This window comes from Gopherus flavomarginatus, chromosome 8, assembly GCF_025201925.1.
Source record: "Gopherus flavomarginatus isolate rGopFla2 chromosome 8, rGopFla2.mat.asm, whole genome shotgun sequence".
Taxonomy (NCBI): domain Eukaryota; kingdom Metazoa; phylum Chordata; order Testudines; family Testudinidae; genus Gopherus; species Gopherus flavomarginatus.
Window position 1 is genome coordinate 82,857,668 of NC_066624.1, and position 22,184 is coordinate 82,879,851.

The 22,184-nt window shown below is 43.0% G+C and overlaps 1 protein-coding gene across 1 annotated transcript in view; it reads right to left on the reverse strand.

Moving 5' to 3' along the window:
- Window positions 1-22,184, reverse strand: part of SLC9A9 (solute carrier family 9 member A9) — a 364,826-nt gene that overhangs the window by 259,369 nt on the left and 83,273 nt on the right. Inside the window, exon 5 of the mRNA XM_050965939.1 lies at window positions 507-622. Coding sequence (XP_050821896.1) covers window positions 507-622 — 116 coding nt within the window. The remainder of the gene's footprint in view (window positions 1-506; window positions 623-22,184) is intronic.

Below are 22,184 nucleotides of genomic sequence, written 5' to 3' on the forward strand. Positions count from 1 at the left end.
TTAGAAAATCTACAAGCACATTGATAATTAAGGGCAGGATCTAACTCCCATTAAAGTCAGTAGAAGGACTCTTATTGACTTTACTCGGAATTGGATCAGGACCAAAAAAGGGGGAGGAAGATGTGAGTGGGGAGGGTACGCTCACTTACATCAATGCTAAGTTTGACACTGCTTATCTAGAACAGAAGGATCTATCACCTAGTATTATTATTCCTTAGTGACACTGGGAGGCATCCTCTAGAGTTTGGTCCATTTCAACATTTCAAAGTTTGTGGGCTAAACAAGCACAATTAAACTATCTACTAACATAAATAAGAGAAGAATTTTTCCAGATAGTGAAATGTTTCTTTTGAGCTAACATTTCTGGTTACTTGAGTATCTATCAGCTATTTAACAGCAAATGGAGTAAAATCAGGATGGCAGATGGAAACATTATATTCTGGTCTCCACATTTGACAGTTTTGTGGCCAAAAGTTAAAAAAACAAAACAAAACAAAAACAATTACCTGGGTCTGTAGCAGACATCAACGAGCCAAAAAATAAACAGTCTGTGAAGTGAAAATCCCCTCCTTTTAGTTGGCCAACATGTAGCATGGCCTTCACAAAGCCATACATTAGCAACCTGTCAGAGAAAAGAAAGACAGAGATGCAGACATAGTCTTCCACTTTTACTCTCTTCATTTCACAACACTAAATAGTTTCCTATTTAAACCACTAGATTATCTTCTGCAACTTCTTTTAAATACACTTATTGTATGAGTACTGAACACAAATTGTTGCTGTCATATAAATCGCCTTCTGTTTCAGCTGTTGAAATATTGTATCAAAATTGTCTAGACATTTGAAGAGCAAAAACCTTTTACTGAATATTAGCAATTTATTCACCTGCTGACAGATGACAATACATTTAGCCATTTATTTTACAAAAATAAAATAAAGTCATCTAAAAAAGAGATGATCAAAAGTAATCTGTCAAACATTATAGAGCCTTCACACAAACATAGTGACATGAGTGGCTGTGTTGACTTGTTCTGACATTCTTAAATGGATTGTTTTGTGTGTGTGTGTGTGTGTGTGTGTGTGTGTGTGTGTGTGTGTGTGTGTGTGTGTGTGTGTGTGTGTGTGTGTGTGTGTGTGTTTAATGCTTCCAGTATAGACTGAGTTAAAACCGCAGGTTAGTCATCACAATGAGATGGATATTTAACACTCCCCAAAACAGTCAACAAGTCAGGTTTTAAAATGTGGTGCTACAGCACTGCCACTTTCACAAAAAAACATTAAGGCCTTGTTTACACTACAGAGTTTTGTTGGCAAAAGAGTGAATACATACACTCTGCGATGCAATTTTTGGCAGTAAAAATGCCCTGTTTTGGCGAGAAAATAAAGCCACCCTGACAAGAGACATAAGGCTTTTTGCACAAAATTTTTGCTGAGAAAGTGCAAGTGTAGACACCACACTTGATTTTATCACTTTAATTTGCCTCCCGGAGATGTCCCACAATACCTTCGGGCAGATATCAAGGGACATGATGGAAAGGGGCCATGACCGGGATGCCCTGCAGTGCAGGGTTAAAATGAAGGAGCTGCGGAATACCTACCACAAAGCCTGCGAAGCAAACCCCACTCTAGTTGTGGCCCCACAATCTGTCTTTTCTACAAAGACCTGGATGTGATACTTGGGGGCGACCCCACCTCCACTCTGAGGACCACCATGGACACTTCAGAGCCCAGTTCAACAGGGCAGGAGGAGGAGGAGGAGGAGGAAAGCAGAAGCGAGGGTGCAAAGGAGGAGGAAGACACCTGGAATCCCTAAATGCATGCAGCCAGGAGGTGTTCTCAAGCCAGGAGGAAGGTAGCCAGTCATGGTGGCCGGTGCTTGGGGAAGGACAAACACTAGAAGAAGTTCCCGGTAAGCGGCTTTTATTTTGGGAAGGAAGTTATTCAGTGCAGGCTCTTGGGGCGAGGAGGGTTAGGGCTGCATGCATGCTTAGATGTGGAATAGGGTGTTGATGTGGTCTCTCACATTGTGGTGATCAGCTTCAGTGATCTCTTCAAAGGTGTCATCCAGAACTTGGGCAATGCACTTGCACAGGTTTGTTGGGAGAGCCACTGTGGTCCTTGTCTCAGTCAGGCTAACATGTCCACTCCACTGTGCCGTGAGAGACGGGCGGACCATTGCTGCACACAGGCAAGCTGTATATGGGCCAGAAGCCGTATTGCAGTAGAAGCCCTCCCTTGCTTCCTAGGTCACCCTCAGCAGTGAGATAACTTCCAGGATGAACTCATGTGGAAAATGTGGGGACTGTGTTCAGTATAGGGGCTCCCTGCAGCTATTGGCTCTCCCCAAGCCACAGAAACACAGAGGACAGTATGGCCGTGAAACAATCAGCTTTGGGATTGGCAAATTATGTTCATGTGTAGACTGTGCTTGCCCTTAAGTACAAGGGAATCATTGCTCTGTCTGGTGTGAACAATGCTGCCTCTTTTAAGTGTTGCATTTTGCCTTTACAGATGCAACCCTGAGATCTCAGCTGTCCATGTTATCACTGGCCAAAAGACTCCAAAGAATTAGGAAGAGGCCACATAGAAGCAAAGAAGACATGCTACATGAAGTAATGCAGCAGTCCCTTAATCATAGAATGTTAGGGTTGGAAGGGACCTCAGGAGGTCATCTAGTCCAATCCCCTGCTCAAAGCAGGACCAATCCTAAGATTTTTACCCCAATTGGCCCCCTCAAGGATTGAATTTATAACCCTGGGTTTAGCAGGCCAATGCTCAAACCACTCAGCTATGCCCTCCAACAAATGTGAATCTAAAAGTGCAGAAGTGGAGGGAGAGTGAAAGGAGGATCCACCACCAGAATGAGGAGCGCCAGCACAAAAGCATGGCGCTCTGGCAGCAAAGCATGGATCCATAGGCACCAATGTCATGGATGTTCTGGGGCTGGAGCACCCATGGAGAAAAATTGGTGGGTGCTTTGCACCCACTGGCAGCTCCTCGCCCCAGCTCACCTCCGCCTCCGCTCCGCCTCCGCTTCCTCCCCTGAGCACGCCGCTGTGTCCTGCTTCTCCCCCCTCCCTCCCAGCGCTTCTGCCGCAAAACAGCTGTTTCACGTGGCAAGCCTGGGAGGGAATGGGGAGGAGGGGGAACACGGCGTGCTTGGGGGAGGAAGTGAGGCTGGGACGTGGATTTGGGGAAGGGCCCAATAGGGGCAGGGAGGAGCAGAGTTAAGGCAGGGACTTTGGGGCAGGGGTGGAGTTGGGGCGGGGGTGCGAGCACCCACTGGTGCAGAAAAAAGTGGCGCCTGTGCACGGATCAGCTGATAAGCATCATGGAGCACCAGGCGGACTCGATCCAGGTGTTTGTAGCCATGCAGGTAGAGCACTACTGTCCCCCCCCAGCCCTTGTCCAAAAACTCTTTCCCTTTTGCCCCCATGTCACCTCCAACCCACTTCCCCCAACATCCGGGTTCTTATCACCACCAGCTGCCTCCAACACCTGTAGCTTCACCACCCAGCCCTGAAAACTACAACCCTTACCCACTGCACTCAACCCCCATCACCATGCATTATAGCCATCCTGAAGTGCAGCACTCATTGCACAGCACTCCAGACCAGAAGGCTGAATATGATAACAGGACATATGCAAATCTGTGATTGTACTATTCCCCACCCCACCCCCCTGCCCTTTCTGTTTCCCAAGCAGTTGTGTTTCTTTTCAATAAATGAATTTTCTTTTCAAAAAATGGATTTTTTGGCTTTGAAAACATTCTTTATTATTACTTAGTGTAAAAGATACCTTAGCCCAGGAAAGCAACAGGCACTGCAAGTCAGTGTAACAAGCACAGATTCCTACTAAGACTGGAACCACTGCACTTCACTACCATGCAGGGCACCAGGCATTACTGGGCTTTCAGCTTCAAATTGCTCCCTCAAGGCATCCCTAATCCTTGAAGCCCCACGCTAGGCCCTTCTAATAGCTCTGCTCTCTGCCTGTGCAAATTCAGTCTCCAAGTGTTGAACCTCCGAGTTCCATGCCTGAGTGAATCTTTCACCCTTCCCTTCACAAATGTTATGGAGGGTACAGCATGTGGATATAACTGCAGGGATGTTGTCATTGGCCAGGTCCAGCTTCCCATAAAGAGAGCACCAGTGGCTCTTTAAATGGTCAAAAGCACACTCCACACTGGCCCAGCCTGCTGTTGAACCGTTCCGTGCTGCTGTCAAGGCTCCCTGTGTAGGGTTTCATGAGCCAGGGCATTAAAGGGTAAGCAGAGTATCCAAGGATCATAATGGGTATTTCGACTTCCCCTACGGTGATCTTCTTATCTGGGAAATAAGTCCCGGCTTGCAGCTTCCTGAACAGGCCAGTCTTCTGAAGGATGTGAGTCATGCACTTTTCCAGGCCAGCCTGTGTTAATGTCAATGAAATGACCACAGTGATCCACAAGCGCCTGGAGAACCACAGAGAAATAGCCCTTCTGATTAATGTACTCGGAGGCTAGGTGGGCTAGTGCCAGAATTGGAATATGCGTCCCATCTATTGCCCCTCCGCAGTTAGGGAAACCCATTTGTGCAAAGCCATCCACAATGTCATGCATGTTACCCGGAGTCATGGTTCTTCTGAGCAGGGTGCAATTAATAGCCCTGCAAACTTGCATCAACATGATTCCAGCGGTCAACTTTCCCACTCCAAACTGGTTAGTGACCGATTGGTAGCTGTCTGGAGTTGCCAGCTTCCAGGTTGCAATAGCCACCTGCTTCTCCACCCTCAGGGCAGCTCTCAGTCTCGTGTCCTTGCGCTGCAGGGTGGGGGCTAGCTCCTCACACAGTCCCATGAAAGTGGCTTTTCTCATCTGAAAGTTCTGTAGCAACTGCTTGTCATCCCAGACTTGCAGGACGATGTGATCCCACCACTCGGTGCTTGTTTCCCGAGCCCAAAAGTGCCGTTCCGTGGTGGTGAGCATGTCCGTGAATGCCACAAGCAATCTCATTGCATCTGAAGAAGTGGGTATTCACCCACGAAAGCGCATGCTCCAAAACGTCTGTTAGTCTATAAGGTGCCACAGGATTCTTTGCTGCTTTTACAAGCATCGTGTCGTATGCATTACTCGAGTCGATATCATCTTCAGATTCCTCACTGTCAGTTTGGATCTTAAGGAATAACTCGACTGCCAAACATGATGTGCTGGCGAGACTCGTCAGCATATTCCTCACCAGTTCAGACTCCGTTCCCGCAGACCAAAAAGAAAGACAGCGCACAATACAAAAATGTTGAAGGATGGTGCCAAATGTAGACGCAAGCACGGGGATTGTTGGATGCGAACTGATGCATCATGGGGCATTGGGACAGGACCTAGAATGCCTGCACCCACTGTCCCCTTCTCACAAGTCACAGCGCCAGAATGGGAAGAGGTGCTCTGTGGGATAGCTGCCCATAATGCACCACTCCCAGTGCCGCTGCAAGTGATGCAAATGTGGCCATGCCAGTGCGTTTGCAGCTGTCAGCGTGGACACACTGCAGCGCTTTCCCTACTGCGTGCTATGAAGGCTGGTTTAACTCAAAGTGCTCTACATTTGCAAGTGTAGCCATGCCCTAAAGTGACATACACAGAAGATCAGAATGACAGCTTAAGCAGTACTAAAAACATTATCCTAATAGTTAATTAAAGTTGTTCTTAGATCCTTTATCAAGTTGTAGTTTCTCTAAAACACGTTAAGTTTATTAAATGAAGATTGTTCTTGAAGCAGGCAGAGGCATTACTGCAGAATTCCTCAATCGTCCAGCAGAATTGTGCATGTATTTGTATAGACTACTTAGCAGATAGTTAACCCCAAATTGTTCTCACACAGTTTATCCAGCTGTGGTTATTCTTGATGAATGATTTCTATTTTCCCAAGCAGTGAATTATCAGACTTTGGAATGAAGTGAGCCTTTCTTCTCCCCACACACACCCTGCTCCAGAAGATGGGGCTTTTCACAAAGGAGTGTGGTTCTGCTGTTATGATGTGAAAATGTCGCACACCATAGCTGTAATTCCATGTAAGAATTGCAAGTATTGACCTGCTTGCAGTGATGATTGGAGGTACCAAAGTTCAGTTAAGAACCTTGTTGTTGTTTTTGTTTTAAGTGAAGTTTTGGCTAATTGGCTAAATTAAGTATTTCGGTATTGTTTAAATACTGAGCGTATCTGCCTTTCTGGTCTTTGGTATCAATTCTAATAGAGCACTGAATATTTTCAATGCTTGTCAATTCAGTGTTTGCAAAAGATGCCACACTGATGAGACAGAGCTGTACACTGACATCTTTTATCCAAAAAACAGATCAGAAGCTGCCATGAGGCGCCACAAATGTGCCTCAAACATTACCTGGAGGTATCACCTCTAGGAGTGAGATCATACCACCATTCTGGATTTTCAAAGGTACCTAAGAAAGAAAGGAATCCAATGCCCACTTGACTTCAGTGGAAATTTAGTACTTAACTCACTTTCAGACCTTTGCAAATCTCAGTATTTGTCTGCATGTTCTTGGTCCTCTGCTTAGACTGGAAATAATGTGGCCAATTAGTGCCAACAGTGGTGGGGTTTCCAGAGATGTGGACACATGACTGGAACCAGGATAAAGACTAGCAAACATAAATAATATTTGTCTTTGCCTTCTTTAAAGAAAGATATTCACACTTAAGTTATGCTAAATATCATTAAAATGATGGCTTAAACCAGCAAAACCTATATGAAGGCAGAGGCTCAAGGTTTCAAATATATGCAGGCACACACAGGAGTGAAATTACAGATTTATGTGAACACCAGGAAGTTATTCTTCTAAGTCAGGCACTCATATAAGCATGCATACACTTAGACATGCACGTGGGCCTTACTTTTCAAATTCCAAAATCTTCAGTGAATTAACCCCCAAAGCATGACAGGTTGGGCATATATATTTGTATAGGTACACAGAATAAACTATATGGTATATCCTATGGGGCAGATCCTCAACTTATATAGTTACAGTGAAAAATATGGAGCGACCCAATTTATACCAGCTGAGGATCTGGCTCTATATTTTAAATAAACAGGAAAATGAAATGTTACGTTCGCTATGTTTATGTCACCATCTATATTCTGGGCCATTAATACATTTCAGAAAAACAATGTTACGTTTTAGGTGACTGTGTCAGTGTTTATTGCTTGGTGAACACAATTTAAAGGGTCTTTTGGGATACAGATAAAGGGCGTGATTCTACTCCAATTAGAGACAATTAAAATTTTATCATTTACTTCAGTGGGAGCAGGATCAAGACTAAACTAACCAATTCAGTAAGACAACATAGAGTGAATTAAATTTAAAAAGACTTTGACTTTCATCTCTCATTTAGAAATAGCATATTTTAATGAAGGTAATTTCTTAATAGAGATACTATAAGAAATGTAAGTATAACAGTTGGCTACAGACATTTTAAAGAATATTTAAATAAAACTGGTTCCTTTCTATTTCATTGAGGGTTTTCTAGCCAGCTCAACAGGCAGTGTTCTTGTCATCTTTTCTGCCTTTAAAATGTTAAAATGCCCTCTAGATATACAGTATAAACCAAAAACCCACATAGGCAAATTTTCATCTGGTGTAAATTGTCATCAGTGGAGCTATGACCATTCACACTAGCAGAAGATTTGCTCCCAGAAAATAATTTATACATTTGCAGCACAATATAAAAGAGATTTATACAAATAAAATTTGAAAATAGAAGTACATACACATGTGAATGTATGTGAATTTATTTCTCTGGAAATATGACAGGCTGAGTATGTTATTTGTTTAGTTTGTTTTTTTTCTTTACATTTGAAATGACATTGTATTTATTATATTGCGTAGTGAGCCAGATTCTAATCTCAGTTACACAAACATATACTCATGCTAGTTCCATTTAAATCAGATGCAGGTGACAGATTCTGAAGTCAGAGTAAACCCAGAATAATTCCACTCAAAATAATTGAAGTTACTCCAGGTTTACATTAGCGTAACTGAGATCAGAATCTGTCCTTCTGTTTTCTTGCTCATCAATTCTTCTTAGCTGAAAATGTCAGCCTACCTATATCATTTTATACAGTCAGTTACATGTAGAGGTTATAATGTGAAAACCATTGATTGTCCCAAGCCAATGGCGGATACTTTGCAAGGATGCAATTTATTTCTGAGCAATGTTAATAATGGGTTTCTTGAAATGATTAGTTAATGAGCTAGTGTAAACACTTCCATTCCACAACAAAGAATATATTTGGAAGTTGGCTGGATATTTGAGTTCCCAGCCACAGTGATATCATACAGTACTGCACATCAGGAGTGCTTTTTAATAGAAATCCAGTGAGGAAAGCACACCTTTGCGACAGCTTGCCATTAATCCCGGGAAATGGCCTGCACTGAGATTGCTATTGCTTTTATAAGGTGAAAGGGGTGGGGGTGTGAGGAGAAGGGAGTCATATTAATTTTATGGGTGATGCCATTTCAGTTTATATGTACAGGGTGTTTCTAGGGAATTCATATCCCCCTCTATATTAGCAAATCAGATTGTTTTCATCATCTTGCAACAATCCATATAGTGTTTGATAAATAGAATTATTAAAGAATCAGCTACAAAAAGTAAACAAATGTAAATGAGCAGTTATTCTGAGTTTCTTCCTGACTGTTCATGGCCCACTGGGGTACAATTTCAGATCAAAACAAAGGTTGTTGACACAATGCAACTCTCATGGATTTGTAACTGGTTAAAAGATAGGAAACAAAGGGTAGGAATAAATGGTCAGTTTTCAGAATGGAAAGAGGTAAATAGTGGTGTCCCCCAGGGGTTTCTACTGGGACCAGTCCTATTCAACATATTCTTAAATTATCTGGAAAAAGGGGCAAACAGTGAGGTGGCAAAATTTGCAGGTGATACAAAACTACTGAAGACAGTTAAGTTCCAGGCAGACTGTGAAGAGCTTCAAAAGGATCTCTCAAAACTGGGTGATTGGGCAACAAAATGGCAGATGACATTCAGTGTTGATAAATACAAAGTAATGCACATTGGAAAACATAATCCCAACCTTACATATAAAATGATGGGGGTCTAAATTAGTTGTTACTACTCAAGAAAGAGATCTTGGAATCATTGTGCATAGTTCTCTGAAAACATCCACTCAGCATGCAGCGTCCTTCCTATGACAAATTGTAAGATTTAGGAAAAAAAAATTAGTCTGAAGCAGAATGAAAAACTAAACATCTCATCATTTTTTGCAGGGAGGAAAAATGTAAAAAATTCCATTTAGGAAGAACTGAACAAGATTTTGTCAGGCAGGAATCTATGGAACTGGTTATTCCATGTAGCTGTATGCCTGCGGAGTCTGGGACACCTGCCTAGTGGCAGTCTGGCAGAAAATCAGGCAGCAAGGGGGGCAGCCCTTCCTGGTTTCCATTAAAAGTTTTGATGGCATTGACATATTAATTATTATTATTATTTGCATTACTATAGCAGTTAGGAGCCCTAATCATGTAGAGGGCCCCATTGTGCTAGGCACAGTACAGACACCAAACAAAAAGATGGTCCCTGCCCCAAAGAGCATAAAATGTAGGTATCAGAGAAAAGATAACAGGTAGACAGGGACAGACAGATGGAGGAGTACAAGGAAACAATGATCTTGGTTAGCATGATAGGCAGTGGCAACCATGCATTAGTGACCTAATCATTGTCAAATGTTTTGAAGGCTACCTGGTAAAAGATCGTTTTAAGGAAGAACTGGAAGGAGGATACTGAGGTATCTTTGCAGATGTTTATGGGGAGAATCTCCCAAGTGTGAGGGACAGCTGGGAGAAAGCATGAAGGCTCTTACGTGTAACTTTAACAAGTGGGCAATGGAGGCTGACGTCATGGGCTGAGCAGAAGCAGTCGATAATGAATGAGAGGTGATAGGTAGGGTGGGGATTAACAGTGAAGGGCCTTGAAAGAGAAGACAAGCAGTTTATGTTTTATACAATAGAGAAGAGAGAGTCAGTGGTGGAATCTAAAGAGAAGGGTGACATAGTCAAAGCAACAGTCTAGGTGAATGATCCTTGCAATCTCATTCTGAGGGATATGAACAAGAGAAGACTGCATTTGTCAAGGCCAGAGAAAAGGATGCTGTAGTTGTTGAGATGTGAGATGGTGAATGCTGTGTGGATGGATAGGAAAGGCCAAATCTTAGAGACGTTATGCAGAAAGAATCAGCAAGATTTAGACATAGCCTGGATGTGAGAACCTAGAGAGAGGGAGGGTGACCAGATGTCCCGATTTTATAGGAACAGTCCCAGTTTATGGATCTTTTTCTTATATTACCCCCTATTACCTGCTCCTATTACCCCTACCCCCCGTCTTGACTTTTCACACTTGCTGTCTGATCATCCTAGAGAGAGGTCTTAGGTGAAGATGACACTCAGGTTACAGGCCTGAGTGATAGGCAGTGACAAGTCACACTGCACACAGGGGAGATTCGGAGGGGCATCGGGGTCCAGCTGCTCAATTTTATGATGCATGTGCTTTGCTTCTTCTTCAACATCAGTCACTTTCTGAGAGACCGGTTTTTCAATCAAGTGTCTCGCTCATCAGAACACTGTTCTGATGAAAATTTTTTGACCAGCTTCACTTCTATGATGCGGGCTCTTTAGACATGACTATAATATAAATAAATTATCAAGCATAATAATTCTGCTAAAACCATGTTGGAAAAGAGCCTTATAACCTGTCAGTCTAGCTCCCCTGAATTCTCAGAAGAAAACTTATAAGCTTATCTCTTGACTTAACTACTGCCTCAATCAAGAAATGTTTTAGTTCTCATTTCTCCTATTTATCAGGTACCTTACCCACTCTGCTCTATGACCAGGTTTTCAGTGTATCCTGTACTGAAATGTTTTCCTCCATTTCCTTTTATAACTGTTTTAGCTGTGTGTCAATAGTGGAATACTCACTGAAAATCAGCAGAATTTTTGTAGGGCCACGAGGTAGCAGGATGTATTGGAAAGTTGAGTTTTGTTTAATATTTGAACCATTTCATGGAAGAAAAAATGATGTTACATTCTTTTTTCTTTTTTTAGGGCGAAAATTTCTGTTAAATCTTACCATCGACACAGTGATTCAAACCATGCTTAATTTTTGTGATTGTACTCTATTTCACTCTTGATCTTAATGTGATCGGTTATGTTCCTTTGCCTCAAAACAAATTTATAATATTAAAGAAAAATTGATATCTGTGCACATATTTCTAAACCTATTGTCCTAAATATTTTAATGGGGTTTTACCCCTAACAAGCTGCAGACATTTAGAGGGTTGACTTTCAAAGTCAAAGGCAGAAAGGGAAGTTAGGCACTTGATTCCCATTGAGAGTCAATGGAAGTTGAATGCCTAATTTCTGGTTTTGCCTTTGAAAATCTCACTTATTATTTGTTTTAATTTAATTATTTATAGGGTGTCCATCACCATAGCATCCTGGCTCTAAATGAAGTGCAATGCATTAGTCCAGATAGAAGATGAGAAAGGTGTGGATGTCTGAACACACAAGGCAAGGCTGCAACATCTTACCATTGCTTACTGCAGCTGAAGAAAAGCAGCGTAAAACATTAATCTACATGTGAATCCAAGAGTAGTTAGGGGTTCAGAAGGCCCCATGAGATTGCAAACCTCTGCAGAAAGGCAGTGGAAAATAACTGGCAATGGTGGAGGTGCGGTCTCCATTAAAGAATAGGTTACAACCTATCAGATGATCTAGGTGTTCTTCCTGCTGCCATCATCACCTCAGGCTTCTCTGGATTAAGCCTTAGATAGCTCACTCTCATCCAAGTTTCTGTCTTAAACAGGTGCTTGGAAAGCAAAGAAACTGCCCTCAGACTGTGCTGCCTGATTCAAATGAAAGAGAAAGACAGAAATGTTAGCAAACGTGCTGATGGCATTGTTGCTCAGAAAGTCTCACTAGTGGCCTCACATACACTTTGAACTAGCAGGTGAAAAAACGGAAACCTGAGGGACCTCGTGGAAGAGTGAGGGAGGAAGGGGTACACGAGAAATTACCTAACACGGCCCTCTCTGTGGAGCAGTTGCTTCACACAGGGCAGACATTACAAAAGAAATATCAGTGTTTCTGTCCTGTCACATTTTTAAATACAACCTCTGGAGGGATAGTGTTTCTCTCTGACATTTGACATAGGCTGTTAATGTGAACATACAGATTTTCAGAGCTTGCATAACAAGCCTTAGGTACATGTGAGGTGAAACTAAGCACACTAAATCCTACAAATCTGCCCTGGTAAAAATTTGCTCCAATGATGCAGTCAGGTGGGAAAATGTGCTGTTGAGTCTTGCCTGCTAAAATAGCTGGGCCAGATCCTCAGCTGGATTAAACTGGCATAGCTCCATCTGACCCTCAACGTCTAAAGAGAGACAGGAAAAAAGATATGACAATGAATACAAAAAAATTACACACATTTATATTGTGGTTCAGAAGATGCCCTTGATTAGTAGCTGATTACTAGGCAAGCTACAGGGAACCGGAATTAAAAGGAATAGAAGCTGTCCTCAATTTAAAGTCACAGGGGATGTAACTAAAATTTAATAGAAGCCACTGCTTCTAAATGAAGATCTACAGCATACACACTATGATCTATGTAGACATACAAATCTATCTGATGATAGTGAGTCAACTACTGATGTTTCTCCATTTTTGTTATTTAGAAACACATACTTCTATCCAACCTCATTGTTAATAATGTTTTTATTGCATTAAAAGGTTCAAAACCTATAGTTCCAGATTTTAAAATGTTTGTACGAATGTGCTTTTTAGCATGACTGAGACTCGTAACTTAAATCTTACTTGTCAGATCTGTTTTCTAATCCACAGAGAATTTTTCATTTCTTTTTTAATTCCCTAAAGAATCTCTCTGTACCTAGACATGGTTATCTTGTAGCCTGCAGCCAACTGATGGTGGCAGCAGATTGAAAGCATAGAAGTAAAAGATACAAAAATATTGAACAGTTCCATTTATTTCTTTCCACGGTGAATAGTCAAATTAATAAAACTATTATGGAAAAGGTATAAGAAGTTGATTTTATTCCTTCTGTGTGTCAGGTTACTTACATATTGACTGACGATTTACATCACAACACTAATAAAAGGAGTTACTAGTCAGAATTAAGAATGTCACAAAATGTAAATAGCAGAGATGAAAATGAAATATCCATTTCCTTGCCTCGATTCTACCATTTCAACCTTATCAGTATATTCTTTAAAAATTGTCTATGCAAAGAGGAATGTTTCAAATGATCTGTTTTGGTTACAATGAAATGACTCATTAGTTCAACATGCTCTGTCTAGCTAGTATGTGCTTCTTTTTGTCATCCTTCAAATCAGCATTGGCACCCAAAAAGGTATTTTCATGGGCTTTCCTTTTAAATAAATGTTTATTAACAAAGCAAATACAGAAAAATCCACTGAAATGCCTCAGACAACAATAAACTGATAATACACTTACTCTGAACTATTCCTTACAAATCCCATGTGCAAAAAATCCCTTTGGCAGTACAAATATCTGGTAGTACAGAAAAGAATGTGATTTCACACATCCTTTTGTATTCAAGGTTACCCAAAACACTTTACAAGCATCTTTAGTACTGGCATAAGCCAGAACCATTCAAGAGTTGAGCTTTAGGACTCCACTCATGGATTCTAGAAGCTTAGTTCCCAAATACAAGCCTCAAGGGACACAAGAATGCTTGTGGAATAAGCAATGTGGTGTGGGAGACACTAAGCACTGGTGCCACGGAAGAAACCCATTTGCTCAGCATTATCCCCAAGGCAAGGAAAATATCTGCTACCAAGATTCCCCTCTTACCACAGGCACCGACTTTCTCATTTCCCTGGGGATTCTTGACCCTCGCTGTGCCCCAGGTCCCACCCCACTCCACTCTTTCCTCCAAGGCACCACCCTTGGCCCACCTCTTTCCACACCTGCCCCACCTCTTCTCACCCTTGCTCCTTCCCCTCCTCCCAACACCTTCTGCCTATAGCCCAGTGGGCTACCTTGCCTTTATTATATTTACTGCTTTGCATTATATTCTGCTTTGCATTATATTTAGCAGTAATGCAAGAAACCCACAGGCCTATGTCCTGTAAGACATTAGCTTCAGCAAGTTAGCATAAGGCTTGAGGCCTATGAACTTTGCACAGATAAATGGCCCAGCGGAAAACCCCAAGTATTTGGGGAGCTGAAAATGGAGTTTAAGGGGAAGTTCTGACCATAGATAAACAATTCAACCAAAGAAGTGCGCTGGCAATGAACCAATGTACAAACTGGTACATAAAATACATCTAAGGCTATGCTGCTTGCTTGCCTGTATATCATTTCTTATAAGTTTCTTATTTTGTTATAGGTTTGATTATTTGTTTTATTACAATACGTTTATAGGTTTATATTGGAGTATATTTTGGCTGTAACACTAGAGACCTGCAGGCCACATCTTGTATGTTGAGCTAAGACAAAGTTAGCAGACTATATTTGGGACCTTTCATCTAGATTAGGGGTGGGCAAACTATGGCTTGCAGGGTGGATCCATCTCATCAGAACTTTGTATCCAGCCTGTAGGATTGCCACCCCCGTAGCACCGCAGGGCTAAGGCAGGCTCCCTGCCTGCCTTGGCATACACCGCTCCCAGAAGTGGCTGACACTACATATCTGTGGTCCCTGCTGGGAGGTGGGAGGCAGAGGGCTCCATGTGCTGCCCTCGCCTACAGGCACTGCCCTCCACAGTTCCCATTGGCTGGGAATGGGGAACCGTGGCCAATGGGAGCTTTGAGGGAGGTACCTGCAGGTGAGGGCAGCGCAAAGATCCCTCTGCCCCCCCCAGGGGCCTCAGGGATGTGGTGCCAGCCACTTCTGGGACCAGCATGGGGCGAGGGCAGGCAGGGAGCCTGCTTTAGCCCTGCTGTGCACCGCTGCCACCCCGGAGCTGCTCAAGGTAAGTGGCGCCGGGCCGGAGCCCACACCCCACATCCCGAAGCCCTGCCCTGAGCCCTGTTCTGCATTCTTCACCCCTCCCTGCACCCCAACCCCCTGCCCTGAGCTCCCTCGTACATCCCGCACCCCTCCTGCTCCCCAACCCCTTGCCTTGAGCCCCTCCCTGCACACCGCACCCCTCCCACACCTTGCACTCCCTTCTGCACTCCAACTCCGTGCCCCAGCTCCACATTCATGGCCCTGCATGCAATTTCCCCACCCAGATGTGGCCCTCGGGCCAAAAAGTTTGCCCACCCCTGACCTAGATAGGTGGTGATGAGCTAAATCATAAGATCCATAGATGGCTGCGACCTTTAACATAGAGAATGCACTAAAACAGGTTGCCATAGAAGCTTTCCTAAGTTCATACCCTTTTAAACTTAACATCACAACTTAGAAAGAACCAAAATAACCAATTAGGACAGAAATAACAAATGTGATACCTAATCACAAGAGGCCATGGTAACAAATTGATGTATATGATAATACGTTGAGATCACTGACAGGAAAAAGACACTCCAATATTGGTAAGGTGAGGAAATACAAATAAGGAAAAGGGGAAAAATCCTCTACTGAATATGCATCAAACATAGCAATGTCAGCGTAACATATTGTAAAAGTGGCATCCCAGCCTAGAGGCAGTAGGAGAGAGAGATGTAGCCCTTGGGTGGTGCCAGAATAATGACCAATGGTGATGATGGGGAAGGAGATGAGGAAGAGGATGGCTAATATTTCAGGTTGTTGTATAGGAGATGGTGTGAGTATATGGGTGTGAAGATGTACATTCTGTAGTATCTCTATCTATCTAAGTTGGGTTGTTTGTAACTGTGCTAAATGTACTAATAAGCTATATTTGTAAATATAGAGGAGTTCCTATAGTGTAAGTGTTGCAACTGTGTACATCAGGGTTCCCAACTATATAATAATTTGAATAATACTGGGTCTGATCTTGGGACAACCCTCAAAGTGATAACCGGGGATTCTTAAGTAACCAATATAATTAATACATAATCTAAAAGTCAGGCAACATGCCTGCGGCTGAACAGCAGATCCTGCCGCTGAACAGCGGATCTGTGGCAGGTGGGAGGTGCTGGGAGGGAGGGGGAGAAGCTGATCGCCCGGGCCCCCTGGTGGGTGCTGAGTATCCCCTTTTTTTCTCATAGGTGCTCCAGCCCCAGAGCACCTACAGAGTCAGCACCTACTCCTCTCACTACCTCCAGAGAGGAGGAGAAGGAAGCCCCCCTTCCTCTCCCATGAGCAAGAAGTTGGTAAGTGTGGACAAGGGGCACAGGAAGGAGAAATACATCTCCATCCTAGCAACAGGAGGGATGTAGGAATGGAGTGAGAAAGAGGAAATAGAAAGGTTACTTATCAGCAACTGTGGCCCTTCAGGTCTGTCAGCTCTGCAGGTTTACATTCTGACACAAACATGTGCACATGGCACTGCTGGCCCACAACTTTCTGGGAAGCTGTGGCCATTCATGATGATCCAAACACCAGATGAAGAGACACTGAGTTTGGATGGAGACAGTGAGTCTCGGGGCTATTGATAACAGCCCTATGATTTGTATAACAGTGTAGGAGGTCTGTGTACCAATCTGACATGCCAGAGGGGGTTCTGCAAAATAGTTATCTGTTAGTGTTTAATACCATTTTGCAAGGCACAAGGTACTGGAGAATCAGACCTTCAGGTTTACTCATTTCTTAGTCAAGAAAACTCCATTGTGACTTAAATAAGAGCTGAAGGTGCTTAGCACCTAATACAAGGTTGGACTCAGAGTCTGGATATGCAGATGAATTTCTGGGGTCTCAGAAAAACACTTTAGGATTCTTTTGAAGCTCATGCATCATCACTTATATTTAAGAAGTCTGATAGAATTTTGCTCAAGAAAAATGAATAATTGTTACACTGCATTGTATGACCATGGAAAAAAACAGTAACAACATATGAGCATTTTGGACAACTTCAGATACTAGGAAAACACCTCACTCACCCCTAATATCACAATGTACAGTTATAGTTCTGTTAAACACTGTCAAAGACTTGGTAAAAATAAGATATAGGACACACCTCTTCACTTAACACAGTCTGTTCTTTCTAATACACTGTCACTTTGCCATAGATAATGAATACCGTTATTATTCTGATGCTTTCTTCAAATACATTTTTAGCAGCTTATATGGGTTTTGCAGTTATAATTTTTCCACTGCAAATCAGTATAATTATTGTGTTGCATATCCTGTCCTTGATCAATCTTTTATAGAAAGAGAAGGGAATGGGAAAACCATTATAGGCTTCTATACAGAAGAATTTTGCGATGCGGTGAAATCATGCAGCACTTTGTTACATGGGCTTGACATAAGTTTAGGCCACTCAAGTATGTTGTATTTTCTTCCTCACATGGCAGTCTCTGTCTAAGGCAACTGGCTTCACTTTTGAGAGCTGCAACTCATTTCCTTCATTCACTGTTGCCTCAATTTTCATCATGTCTCAAGAGGGTAGAGAGGTGTGTGTACGGGGTGTTGAGAAGTCAGTGAATTATACTGAGGTCATTAAACACAGATGGAAATCCCTGAATAAAGTGGGCTCCCACTGTCTCAAGTTGTTTTTCTATTAGTCCTTAATATACTATTGTTTCACCACATTTTGGATTAACGAGCTGGAAACCAGTTCACTACAGCTTACAAGTACAGTACTGTTTAATGCATATTTGATATTCCTTTAATGACTACAACACAGCTTCAAGATCATTGTGTTCCTGAGCTCAATTTAAATCAGAGACAATATACAGTATGTACAATAAAAACCTGAAAAATATGCACTTGATCTTTGAGTGCTGACAAAAATCTCCTAATTACTGAGGCACATAAGGCATGAAACACTGTCAAATGTTGAATGTCCAAAATATAGTGCCATTGAATATTTCATCTTGCCACAAAGGGTTTGAGCTTCAAATCAAGGTCTACCTGCTTGAATATTAGTTATAGAGAGAACCTCCAACAAAGACTAGCAGATTGACAACCTAGCGGAATACATTTTTAAAAAAGCAAGCAAACTGTGATGCTGGCATTCCATTAAAAAATTGATACAATCTACAAATCTAGGTATAACTATAGTGCATCCAGGTACTACAGTGATGGATCGGTGCTTTAGAAATGCATATAGTAATTAATAACTATTGATTTTGCAAATGAAAAGGGATTGAGAAAGTTACTACAGACATGAAGAGACTTCCTGTAATAACCTAGTCCCAGATTTGGACCTTAGCGTCCAAAATATGGGGGTTAGCATGAAAACCTCCAAGCTTAGTTACCTGCTTGGACCTGGTACCTGCTGCCACCATGTAATAACCTAGTCCCAGATTTGGACCTTAGCGTCCAAAATATGGGGGTTAGCATGAAAACCTCCAAGCTTAGCCACCAGCCTGGACCTGGTACCTGCTGCCACCACCCAAAAAATTAGAGTGTTTTGGGGCACTCTGGTCCCTCTGAAAAACCTTCCCTGGGGACCCCAAGACCCAAATCCCTTGAGTCTCACAACAAAGGGAAATAATCCTTTTTCCCTTCCCCCCTCCAGGTGCTCCTGGAGAGATACACAGACACAAGATCTGTGAAACTACACAGAGAGACTCCCCCTCTCTGTTCCCAATCCTGAAACAAAAAGTACTTTCCTATTCCCCCAGAGGGAATGCAAACTCAGGCTAGCAATCCAACACACAGATCTCCCCTTGACTTCTTCCTCCCACCAATTCCCTGGTGAGTACAGACTCAATTTCCCTGAAGTAAAGAAAAACTCCAACAGGTCTTAAAAGAAAGCTTTATATAAAAGAAAGAAAAATACATCCAAATGTCTCTCTGTATTAAGATGATACAATACAGGGTCAATTGCTTAAAAGAATATTGAATAAACAGCCTTATTCAAAAAGAATACAAATCAAAGCACTCCAGCACTTATATTCATGCAAATACCAAAGAAAAGAAACCATATAACTTACTATCTGATCTCTTTGTCCTTACACTTAGAAACAGAAGATTAGAAAGTAGAACTACTTCTCCAAAGCTCAGAGAAAGCAGGCAGACGACAAAAGACTCAGACACTCAAATCCCTCCACCCAAAGTTGAAAAAATCCGGTTTCCTGATTGGTCCTCTGGTCAGGTGCTTCAGGTGAAAGAGACATTAACCCTTAGCTATCTGTTTATGACACTTCCATCTGAAGAGAGACTGAAGACATCAGGACTGACTAATTTAGAGAGGAGACAATGGGAAGAGACATGAAAGAATGATACAAATAATCAGTGGTAGAGAGCACATAGAGCTGGGTGCTGCTGCCTACCCTTTCTCATAGTACAAGAGCAATGTGACAGTCAATTAAACTGAAAGAAAACACATTGAAACCTGACAAAAAGAAGTATAATGTATTACCAATGGCTAATTAATCTATAGAAAACTCATTGCCACATGGTATCGAGGACACTGAAACAGGATTAAAAAAAAAAAATTACACATGCAAATGTATCATGAGAATATCCACAGGTTTTTTAGAAAGTAGGGCTGGGTAAAAAAAACAAAACCACCGGAAAACAACGAGAGGGGAAATTTCACTACTTTTTTTTTTCAATTTTTTCTTTTTCATTTTCAAAAATTTGAAATTCAAAAGTCAGTCAAAATTTGAAAAAAAATTCAACTTGTTCTACTGGAAAGTTTTATAAAAATTTAAGGAAGAAGGCAACTGCTAGCTCACTGCAATTAGAAAGAAACTTCCCAAATGGGCAGGTTGTCTCATTATTATCCACTACAGGCCCTCTTGCACTTTCCTCTGAAACATATTGTATTGGCCACTGCCAGAGACAGGATATTGAACTGCTTTGTACTGGGCGAGGGTAGTGCTGTAATCAAGTACTAAGTGTTATTCCCCTGCAATGCATCTTTTAAACAACTATTTATTATGTGCCAGATGTGACTGTATAAAATTACTACATATTACATATACACAGTATTTAAGGCTTGTACCTGTGATTATAGCTATTCTTATTGTATTGCAATTTTTGCTACTTTAAAAAAAATAAGTTTTAATTCTGTAAAGAAAGTCCTTCTAATAACCTTTATATAGTGAATATTTAAATTCAATGTCAATTAGTTAATAGATACATTAACAGATGATAGCTTGTTGTAATACAATGGTACAACACACTCTCATAGGCAGGCAGGATTGTTGAATGGTTAGAGCCCAGCTGGGCCACCAAGGACTCTGTTTCTATTCCTGGCCTTTTAACTCACTATGGGTGGGATCCACAATGGTACTTAGATGCCTAAGTCCCATTTATAGGTGTCATTAACTAAGGTTCACAAAACTCCGGCCTGGTTGTTGCCTAACTCTATAGGCACCTACGGTTTTTCCTCGGGGCATGTACTCTGTTGTCTCATGATAGGTGTGCAGCTGCCTGTTTCCTGTCTAAGGCCCAGAGCAATTCACAAATCAGGAATGCCAGGCATTCAGCTTCCCAAGCTGTATGTGTGTCTGCTCCAGTAGGCAGCACCTGAGCAGGCCTACTGGACTGGGCCTCTCAGGCAAGTTCACACAAAATAGCCAGGAGTGGAATGAGGTGGAGACGAGAAGAGGAGGAGAAAGCCCTCCCTTATAATCTTTAGCCTTGTGGACAGGGTACTCTCACAGAGTGGGGAGACCCCCCAGTTCAAGTCCTTCCTTCCTCCTGACGAGGAGAAAGGGTCTGAACAGGGACTGGCTACTTTTCAGGTACATGCGCTAACCAGTAGGCTCCGGGATATTCTGATGTGATGGCTCCCTCAAACTCTCCAGTTAACTTGTTCCACTCACTAAACAATGGAATACTTAAATAGTAGTTGGGCCAGAGAAAAAGTTGGAATGACTCCGTAGCCCAGTGGCTAGGAGGGAGAGAGACTTGAAGTGAGAATCTCCTGCATCCTGGGTGAGTACTCTACTCACTAAGCTAAAGATTATAACGGAAGTAAGTTCCCGTCTCCTCCTGACAACATAGGCAGCTGAGTGCCTAACTTCTCCCCATTTGTGGATCACTAGCAGAGCTAGGTGCCTGTGTGCAGCCCAGACTTAGGCCATGTCTACACTAGAGAGTTTACAGAGGCACAACTGTACTGATGTAGTTACATGACTGTAAGGTCTCCCCTGTAGTTGCTCTATGCTGCTGAGAAAGAGCTCTTCCGTCGACATAATTAAGCCACCCCCAATGAGCGGCATTAGCTAAATTGGCAGGAGAGCATCGTCCACCGACATAGCACTGTCCACACCGGCACCTCTGTCAGTGTGACTTGTTTCATATCCCTGAGCGACATGAGGTCCGTGGTGTGGGAGGAGGCTCAGGACTGGGGTAGAGGGTTGCGGTTTGGGGGAATGAGGGCTCCAGCTAGGGGCGAAGGCTCTGGGGTGGGGTGGGGTTGAGGGGTTTGGGGTGCTGGCTGCCCAGGGACTGTGGTAGGGAGAGAGGTTTCCCCCAGCCCACTCTTACTGCAGCAGCTCGGGTCAGGGGAGAGGCAAGTCCAGGGTAGGTCTGTGTTGAGACTGGTAGAGGGGCGGCTCTCTCCTGGCCATGGCAAGTCCATGCTGGGGCTGGCAGGGAGGAGCGCCTCTCCCCGCTGTGACAGGTCTGTGCTGGGGCTGGCGGGGAGGGGCGCCTCTCCCCACTGTGACAGGTCCGTTGTGGGACTGTGCAGGGCTTAATAGGCAGCTACATGGCCGAGTAGCTTAGAGGGAAAAGACGGTTACTCACCTTTGTAACTGTTGTTCTTCGAGATGTGTTGCTCACATCCATTCCAGTTAGGTGTGCGCGCCGCGCGTGCACGTTCGTCGGAAACTTTTTTACCCTAGCAACTCCAGTGGGCCGGCAGGTCGCCCCCTGGAGTGGCGCCGCCATGGCGCCCAATATATATCCCTGCCGGCCCACCCGCTCCTCGGTTCCTTCTTGCCGGCGACTCCGACAGTGGGGAAGGAGGGCGGGTGTGGAATGGATGTGAGCAACACATCTCGAAGAACAACAGTTACAAAGGTGAGTAACCGTCTTTTCTTCTTCGAGTGATTGCTCACATCCATTCCAGTTAGGTGAATCCCAAGCCATACCTAGGCGGTGGGGTCGGAGCGAGAAG